The following is a 9,802-nucleotide window of genomic DNA, read 5'->3' on the forward strand; positions in this document are numbered from 1 at the left end:
CTCTTGCACTGGACAATCTTAGAACAGCCAGCTGCTTTTTTTAACAGCACATAAGCAATTTAATTACAGATTATAGACCTAGAATTTGATGTTCTACAGAGAAAGTTGGTCAGCTTCTAGGGATTATCTCATATTTTAGGAATCTCCTCCAGTTACCAATTTGCAGTTCATAACTGCAGTAATCTCCATTTCTCGGAAAAAAAAAAAAAAATGAAGGCCAACATTTCCTGATTAGGCTCCATACATTGTGCTCCCAGCAGCTAACTTACCCATCTTTCAAAAATTATCCAAACACCAGCCACGTCACACGCAGCAATACCAGAGGTCTTGCAAAAGGCCAATTTGTTTCCCCCTCAATCCTCCTTAGTTAATGATCAAATCTGTTGCCTTGCTTATCTGAATACCGTCATTCTGCAAACAAGAATTCTAGTGTTCATCTGGTTGATGTCTCTCACTGGGAACGCTGGTGGGAAGTCTATGTGAAACTATACCCCGAGTTCAGGCCTGGATTCCCAGTTCTTTGAAGTCTGACTAGCAACCCAAAGCCTGCAGCCCCGGGGAACAAAAATAAATGTCCCATTCCCCCCAGACACACACAAAGGTCTCCAGTGGATTGCAGTTAATCCACTTAACACTTAGTCCATCTCTTTGCACACACAGTGTAGTTTTTTTTTTTTGAAAAACTACTAAAACTCACCATCCAACACATATCTGAGGTCACTGGGAGGGTTCCTACTGATTTCAACAGATCCTGAATCACAGCACTAACACAATAAAGTTGGGGGTTTAATTGGTTGCGCCTCTTCTCATCCATCTTTTATACACAGTGAAGGATTTTAAAAACTACTAAGACGCACAGAATATTTTACTCTGTTATGGACAGGGAAGGACAAGAGAAAAACTTACTGCAACACTAACGAATCAGTTGTGGACCACGAATTAAGTGTTTTATATTTTAGAGTATCCATATCTTTGTACCAACGCTCGGTTCGGTACAACTGCGTAATCAGAAAGTCTGGCACACGAAACCAGCAGAAATATAATGCTTTGAGCCTCAGACAACTTAATATCTTCCTTTTTGTTTTCTTTTTTTTAAAAAAAAAAAAACCACAAAGACCAGCTCTGCCTTAAAACTCCATCGTTTGATTTCCCTTGATTAGCACTGCAATTTCCTGCACAGTTTTCCAAACGTGCTAATCAAATTCACCTCTAAATGCTACAGAAATTGCTGCCCCAACCCATAACTGCTAAGCAGGTTTTTTTCTAAAAAAAAAAAATATCTAAATTAGACCCCTGCACAGTATGCAAGATAAACAAGGAAAGGGTAAATTAGGAAAAACAAACTATAGCAATTGCAGAAAAGTACACATTGTATGTACAAAATACCGTACAGCCTTTTTAAGTCTGAAAGCAGCACAGACTGCATTATAGCTTGGCATGAACGGCACATCTACGTTTGCCCAGTTTGGGCTCCAGTGGTTTGCTCCCAGAGCACTGACTCCTCGCAGGAAGCCGCACTGCTGGTATTTCATACGTGACGGTTTCACAACTACATCCCACCAGCAACAGCCTGAATCTGATGAAGAACTCGCCTCACCCAAAGCAAATCCTGACCGTTCCACCTACGCTTCGACCCATCACCCTCCCAAGCCATCGGGGCCCACGTCCGGCGAGCGCCGTTTATTGCTCCCACGTGTGCCGCCTTTCCTAGACGTGCTCCTCCATCCCGGATCCAGCTCCCTCTCCTGGACACTCCCCAAGCTGAGCTGCTGGCTCGCACCACGCCAGGCTCCCTCCCTCCACTCAGCTCCAGCATCTTTTAGAGCACCTTTGAAGGGCACACCCCTCCGGCAGCACCTGCTTCTCAAACCCCTCCACCAAATCATCTAGACCTACTCTCCCAAGGCACCAGGTGAGGCTTCAAGAGGCTTCAGCAGTTCCACGTTACCAGACACATGCAACAGTTGAAACTAAAGACAGATTCTGCAAAGGAATTCAGCAACGCAGGAGATGCACAGATCCAGGGGGGAAAAAAAGGGAAGTTATTTTATCAGCTTGTCATTGCTCCCTCTCCCTGAAACCCTCTTGAGAAACTGTATCCTTAAACTGACCAACACAGACCCTGCTCCCTTCCCCAGGATCCTCTCCTTTGACCTTGGCTTAGTCAGGGCAGGGAGTGGAAGTCCCTTTCGCCCCCAAAGCCTGTGCTTTTCTTCCTCTTCCTTAACCTCTCTCCCTCTGGCCTCGTATTTCGGGATTTTCCACTCTCCATCTTCCCACTCCCTCCAGGTAAACATGGTCAAACAAGTTTGCTTCCACCTTGAGCACTGGCTGGCAAGCTCGCTGCACTGCCGGGGCACGGGGCAAGGTTAATCATTTCTCACGTTCGTCCTGTAGCTTCTTCCTGGCAAGTGGGTGGCAGAGCAGGTCTATTACACGAACCAGAATTCACCAGTTAGTAGGTCAGCCAATGCTGGGGGGACCCACCTATGCAGCACGTGGGGTTCCACCACGCCATGGGGTCCAAGGCACGGATGGAGTCGGCTCAGGCAACAGCACCGCATCGGCCTCAGCCTCTCCGAGCGCTCTGTAAAGCCGTGCTCTTGGCCGTCTGCAAGGCTCACGCCAGCCCAGGGATGTTCTGATCTCTGACAGCAAAGAGAGAAGGGTCTTACCCAAAGGGATGCTGAAACGGCAAAAGGGAGCCCGAGCGGGCAGCCGGCAGCCGCTGAGCGCTGCCGTGAGCCAGGCAAGCGGGCGGCTTCTCAGTCACCGACAGAGCTGCAAGAAACTGTGTCCTGCTCAGGAGAAGCTGCCTTCCTCCTCAGCAACCCTGACTCCTGGATTTGCAAACTTCGGGCAATGCATTCATCGGCATCTCCTGTCAGTTCAGGATGGATTTTTCCATCAAGAACAGCAAACACTCACATTCCTACGCACCAGGCAGCTTCCCTCCACCAGCTCCCAAGCTACCTCCAGCTCAGGCACGTACTGCACCGAGGAGTCCACAGCAGACTCCCCCAGGACGGAGGAAGCTGACGCAAGGCCTGATCCAGTCACCCACTCCTTCCAGCCCCTTCAGCATGCCAGACCCCTCAGAGTGACTCTCGCTTTCTGGTATCAACTTGGAAACCGAGAGCGTAACCGAGAAGGGTGTTTTTTCAGAGTTCAGCACACGCTTTGCTGACCAGGATGCAGAAGCTGATGTTTGCCCACAGCTTCCTTTCCGGCATCGCAGATGGGAAGGATGTGAGGCCACGGCTGGGCTCCTAACCCAGGGACATCCCCTGCAGACTCCCAGCACAGCTCTGCACACCTCCAAGTCTCCAGACCCAGCCCAAAACCCCATCACCCTCCGCACGCCCCTGCAGCTGCACGCTGCCCAAACATTTTACCAGGTCTAACACCCGGGAGGGTGTTTTCAGGCCATGTCAGTCTCCTCTGCTCCACCTGAAGCACTTTATCACTCTTCAGACTATTCAATCCTTTGCAGATTGAAAAAAAAACCCTCAGCCTCAGCGACTCCCATGCTCCCTCCCACTCAGGAGGCAGGAGCCTTTGACAGCTCACATGGGAGCACGCTCCTCTACCTGCTGCGAGCTGATCTTTACATAAGTAATACATGTAAATTGTCATCAACTGCTAATAGACCTTCACTACTTCTTCTCACCTCAGAAGGTGCTTTACTGTACTTTTCCATTAACTCCCCCCCTCCCAGCCTCCTCTCTCCCCCCAAACTGAACGCGTTCCTTGTTCAAACCCACATGCTACCAATAAACACAACCCAAGCATTCAACACAAGAGTCACCCATCTGAAATGATTTGGTCTATCCATATTGCCCTGTCACCTCAGTTCCTTTCCCCCGGTCCAGGCTCAGCCTGTCATGGTAGGAGAATGAGAGAATCCCATTCTTCATGCTCTGTAAAGATTTAAAGATGTGAAATCCAAAACTTTCCGGTCATATGGCTTTCTCTCTCTCCCCCCATTAAAAGAAGTCTTAACTTTTACTCAAAGCCTAAACCACAAGAAGAAATGAACCAAGAGCACAGAGCTTTGCATGAAAACCAAACTACATTTTGCACACACAAAAAATCTGCCTGGAGCCATATATCAAGTGCACCTTTGACCCAACGAGGCATTCAGAAAGGCCCTACGCTGAATGCTGGCAAGCTGAGGTTGTACTACTGAAAAGAAGGGGGAGAATATTCATGGTATTTTTGTTATTATCAGAGAAATGACTCGAACAAGTTTTCAATTGATAAATTCCCCTGCAAAGTTTTGCAACACCGAAGCAACACCACCATTGTGCTGAGCAAAGAGCCAGAGCGAAACCAAGAACCCCCTTTTCATCGTTCAACCCTACAGCCACAAACAATCACACAAAGTGCTCCGTTCTTCGCACTTTTGGGTTTTACTGCCATTCACAGCAAAGCTAAAGACTTTGGGGGCTTTTTAAGCGCTTCTCTCCCCATTGCCTCTTTGTTTGAAATAATATGAAAGCAAATAGAAAAGGTTGGGCTGTGACACTGCTAAAAAGCTCCTCATAGGACCCAGGTTGCTCAAGACCACACCAGCAGCAGTCCAGCCTGCAGCTGGAGGATGCCCTGAGAAGATCCCTCTGCTCCAGATCAGCTCTGGGCAAGCAGCAGACTGGGAGATAGATTCTCTCCTTCTCAGTTCTTGTTATCATTTCCCTTAAACTTATCACCACTTACTACGAATTTATCCCCCCACAGTGAAAGTGCTTTGTTCAGGACCAAATGTAATTCTGTCTCACTTACATGGCTCTTTCGTGCCGAGTTAAACAGGGGGCATGTAGCTTGCTAAGAGGACACAGCGCTAACATACTGCCCTTGTTGTACAGGCTTGCTAACAAGCACTGCGCTGAAACAAAACCTTTCAGGGGAGAAAAAGCGTCAGAAGATGTGCTGTAATCCTGACTAGGCGAGCTGAAAGCTACTGGGAGCCTCTTAATGTAACTGAGGGAAGAGAAGGGGGAAAGCAGGGGAGATGGCAAAGAAAGAGAGAGGAGGAAGGACACCGGGGAGAGCCAGGAACCTACAGGAAGCCAAAGCCCCCTGAGAAGGCTTTAGATTTCAGAATTAGGAAGAAGTAGCATGAACCTCCTGCAGCTCTAGCTCTGGGGAAAGAAAACACTACTATGAAACAATACATAAGGAGAAGGAAGACAAACTGGATTTAAATAATAGCTTTTATTTCAAAGCACTCTACAGAGCCTGGCTGAAATTGGGAAGGGTGGTATCTAATTACTTAAACTTCTACATCTGGAATCTGATGATTGTAATCATTCAAAAGGGCACTTAATGATTTAGAACGAGGGTGAAGGGAGCAAATAATACACACTTGTTGTCAAGAGCTTTGGGACCAGCTATTTACCTGTAACAGCACTTTCAACAAGACCTCAAAGACTTTCTGTATTGAGAAAATGTCAATCCCTGCCATAAAGAACAAGCACACAGGGCAAGACCGGGATGAAAACCCTTCAAATCTCAAAATGGCATTTCTCCCAACCACCCTGTCCCACAAATTACTGTATTAAGAGACTGCAAATTCGCCACTGAGGGACAGGCTGTAATGGTGGAAGTCTGTGAGACACGTCTCTTCAATTGGCACACCGGTAGCGTATCAAGACGCCTCTACAGAAGCAGAGAGAGGGGTCTGGGCAGCAGAGCACAGGGTTCTCTTCCTCAGTGTTCAGGGCTGGATTCTGTGTAACTTCAGACTCTCCTCCTCCAGAAGGGTTTTACCACCTGGTCTGCCCAACACTTACTTGGTGGAGAGGAGAAAGAGGTCCCAGATCTGAAAATGTCCCTGAGGGCTGTCAGTTCTAAGATCTTAAGCGCCACCAAATTTACAAGTGCACAGTGCCAGCTACTATTAAAACCAGAATTGCACGGCCAAGCATTTCATCTGCCTTAGTGCTCAGCTGGGAAGATCCCACTGGCACAGCCCTGCTGCAAAGAACAAACCTCACTGAGCACTTTCAGCTCAGATCCATTTTCCCCTTCCTTCCCATTCCTGCAAGCAGCAGGTGGTTTTGGTCACTGACCTCCCTGAACCGTCAGATCCTTTCCCACCTTCCCATCTCCAACCTGCCTCTCCGACAACAACTGCTCTGCCAGGGACTTCCCAGGCCCTGGCTGCTCCTGGAAAACCCCTTTTAAAAAAGAAAAAAAAAAAAAAAAAAAAGGAGGAGGAGGAGAGCTGTTATAACCAAAGGAGGTGGGGGAGAAGGGAGGGCATACAGGACACTTCACACCAGCCTTGCTCTGCCTGTCTTCCTTCGGCAGGAGAAGATCCAAAGGAAAAACATCTCCCCAGCTTGCATCAAGGAATAAAACAACCTTTTGAGAGCGCAGTGGGGGCAGGAAGGAGGTGACAGGCCCTCAGATCAGGCTTAGTGATTCTGCCCCTCACCTCAGCATCACTGTACATCCCAAATGATGTTTCCCTCCATCCCATCCACAGGGTCCTTCACCCTCTCACCCCTCCCTTTCCATCTCGGAGGGAGAACAAGCTTTCAGCTGCGCTAATCAGTGGGAGCTACAATCCTTAGGGGGTGACCACTTCCCTGATACTTCAACACAAGGTCCCCCCCCAAAGGATTTGCTGCTTAACACAGCAGGAATGAAAGGGTTACATTTAAAAGGGTGAAATGAAAGAAGGGGGAAAAAACATCCCACGACTGAGGAATGTCAAACTGTCACAACGGCATCAACCGTTTCCTCAGCAAGTCTGAGACTCGGCGTGTGCAGAATCGCCGTGTCTGGGAAAAAAAAAAAAAAATAATAATCTGTCAGAGTAAACGGTTCCATCTTCAGAAAAAAGCTTGGAGGAGCAGCTTGGCACAGAGGCTTTAAATTGTTTTCTGCTGTTCCTAAACCCAGGCTCTCAGAAGAGATCAAAAGGCAACCCACCTTCCCTCGAGAGCATCCCATCCCAACAGCCGTGTCATGGTTTTGCGGCCTTTGACAGAGGAATCTGCCTGCTCACCATCTCTCCGTCTCAAACACACCAATTAGTTTCCACTCCAGGAACGCGCCGGCTGGAGGCTGAGCAGCACCTCCCCGGCATTGGGATCGGAGCTGGAGCCCCGACACCGCTGCCAAGTGACAGCCTGAGTCGGAACTCGACCTGTCACAACTCTGGCCCCCGTTTCTGGCTTTAGGTCGTTCAGCTGTTACTCAACCCGAACAAACAGCAGAAATCACTGTCACCTGATTGCAACCAAGCAGGAGCTGCGTAACGAGCAGCTCAACTTTTCCTCTCTTGCAGCTCTTTCATTACAAAGGACAGAACCCTCCTCCCACCCCGTTTCTCCCAGCTCTGGTACCCAAACCCCTTCCTCTGAGGCCACCTCTCTCAAAAAGGTTTCCTCACTCTGGACTGCAGAAGCATTTTGGGGTCTCCTCCCGCTTTTCTCCACTCCCAGGTGTTCCCATTCCACTCTGCTATCTGGAGAAGTGCCAAATCCAGTTCTCCCTATTTTCCATCATCCTGCTTTTCACCCAACAGCCTGCAATCTCAGCTTCATCCTGTGCCTTACGCATCCCCACTCTCCCTTTCCCCCGGGAGCCCGTAGGTTTCAATCATCTCCAGGCTGTAACTCACCTGACCCTGAATCAGACACTTGCTCCTCACCTCTTGCTGCTCTCGTTGTCCCAATCAGGTCTCCCCAGAAGGTCCCATACTTTGACTTACTCTTCACCCTCCTCTGCCTCATCACCCCCTTACCAACTCCCACCCCTCCAGCCACCACCTGCTGCCTTCTCACTCCCCCCCACCAGCCCCTTCTCATTGAACACGCCACCACCCTCCAGGACAGCATTTGGTCCCAGATGTGGCATATTTAGAACCCCAAATCCACGATCAGAAAGCAGCGGCCTCCACCGAACACACAGTGGGGAACGCTAATCAGTTTTTCATAAGGAAACTGCAAGCTGAGCTACGGGAAACTCAGCAGTCTGGATTTACACACGGGGGAATATCGGAATCGCTTTCATTTTGACTGCAAGAGTCATAACCCCGCATTTCACCGAGAGCTGAAACCAAACTAGAAACAGAGCACGTGTCAAAACCATACAAAACTACAACTTCTGCATGGTTTTGATGCAAAATAATCTAAGCAGGCTGGCAGCCTACAAATCCTAACGATTTTGTGGACAAATCTGGGGCAAGTTTAGAATTTGTAACATAGTGTGTTACATGTCAGTTTCGGTTTCACTGTGAATATTTTTTAAGCAGAACACTAGTGGGCTCTGAGCAGGGCTCTCAGCATTACTTGCCAAAGGGAGAGCCAAACGAGCGCAGCTGAGGTTGGAAACTGGTTTCACCATTAACCATTTTAAGGTCATGTCAATTCTAGATCCCGACTGGTAGTGTTGGCGCCCAAGGATGTCATCTCTCTCCAGTCCTAAGATGCTGAAGACCTGCTTCTGCATAAGACAAAGAGCTCCTCTCTTGCACAGTTAGCTCACAACATCTACCTTGAAGAAAAACGATGACCAGCTCTGCTGACAGGTCCCAGCCTCGTGGTGTGACCAAACTCTCCTTCCAGCTCCACCAACACAGAAACCCCAACATCACCCAACACCACCCCAGCCGCCAACCGCAGCGCCCCCATCCCACCAGCAAAGCAAGAGTCGAAAACAAGAGGCTCTTCCCATTCCACATCTCGCTTGTCCCCCTCAAGCTTTGCACACGCAACCCCCCCCAAATTAAGCAGTACTTTGGTAAAAGGCTGGCAGGGCTCCCCAGTGCAATTGGTGCATCCCTGCCACGCCAAGACGGGGTCTGGACCCAGGAGCTGGGGCAAAGCACCCCGCAGCCCCCCGTCCCGCAAACAGAAATTCACCACCAAGTACGCAAGACGGTCACGGGCCTCTTCTCCCACCACGGCGGGACCCCGCACCCCAGCACCAGTGCGGACCCCACGGGAAGGCGAACACCCACCAGCGGGGCACCCGGAGGGGCTCCCCCCCCCCCCCCCCCCGCCTTCCCCGTGGCTGGGGTCCCGCCTGCCCCACCAGAGGCTTTGCACCGGGGAAGACCAGGAGGGATGGGGCAACCCCAGGACTTCACAGGGTTCTGGAGCCCGGCCGCCCCCAAGCAGCCCGGGGCTCCGCCGGGCAGGGCCGAGCCCCCACCCGCTCCCCAGGCGGCGGAAAGCGGCGCGGGGCAGCGCCCGGACACTCACAGTAAATCAGGGCTATGGATCGCAGCAGCACGATGCGGGTCAGCCAGAAGGTGCCCGGCGGCGGTGGCGGCGGCGGCGGCGGCGACCCGGCCCCGCTGCCCGCCGGCCCCACCACAGCCCGCTCCGGGGCCTCGGGGGCATCGTCGCCCGCTACCGCCCGCCTCTGCCTGAGCGCCGCGCTGGGCGCCGCCATGTCGGAGCCCGCAGCGAGCATGCGTGCGGCCGGCCCGCCCCCCCCAGCTCGCCGCGGGCTGCCGCCGCAGGGTCGTGAGGGCGGCGGCGGGCCCGGGTGGGCCTGGTCAGGACGGCGGGGCGCGGGCGGGGGTTTCTATGGAAGAACGGCGCTCTTATACCCCGGCCCCAGAGAGCGACCTTTAAAAAACGACGAAAAGTAGCAAATTTTTTTTTTTTTTTTTTAAAAAAAAAAAAAAAAGGCGGAAAGAAACGGAAGGAGTTGGCTCCAAACCCCTTCCTCCGCCTGCCGCCCATGGAGACCCGGGCCCTCTGTGGCCCCGCAGCCCCCTCAGCTCACCCTGCCGTGCCCAAGGAATAATTTTAAGTTCGATTCCTCAGGCTCTCAGCTC

General features: G+C 51.1%; 1 protein-coding gene across 1 annotated transcript in view; it reads right to left on the reverse strand.

Moving 5' to 3' along the window:
- The window catches only part of LMF1 (lipase maturation factor 1), a 204,268-nt gene extending 194,857 nt beyond the window's left edge, over positions 1-9,411 (reverse strand). The window contains exon 1 of the mRNA XM_086473106.1: positions 9,219-9,411. Within this exon, the coding sequence (XP_086329232.1) occupies positions 9,219-9,411 (193 nt within the window). The remainder of the gene's footprint in view (positions 1-9,218) is intronic.
- Between the last annotated feature and the right edge of the window lie 391 nt (positions 9,412-9,802).

Source organism: Leptosomus discolor, chromosome 14, assembly GCF_034619465.1.
Source record: "Leptosomus discolor isolate bLepDis1 chromosome 14, bLepDis1.hap2, whole genome shotgun sequence".
Taxonomy (NCBI): Eukaryota; Metazoa; Chordata; class Aves; order Leptosomiformes; family Leptosomidae; genus Leptosomus; species Leptosomus discolor.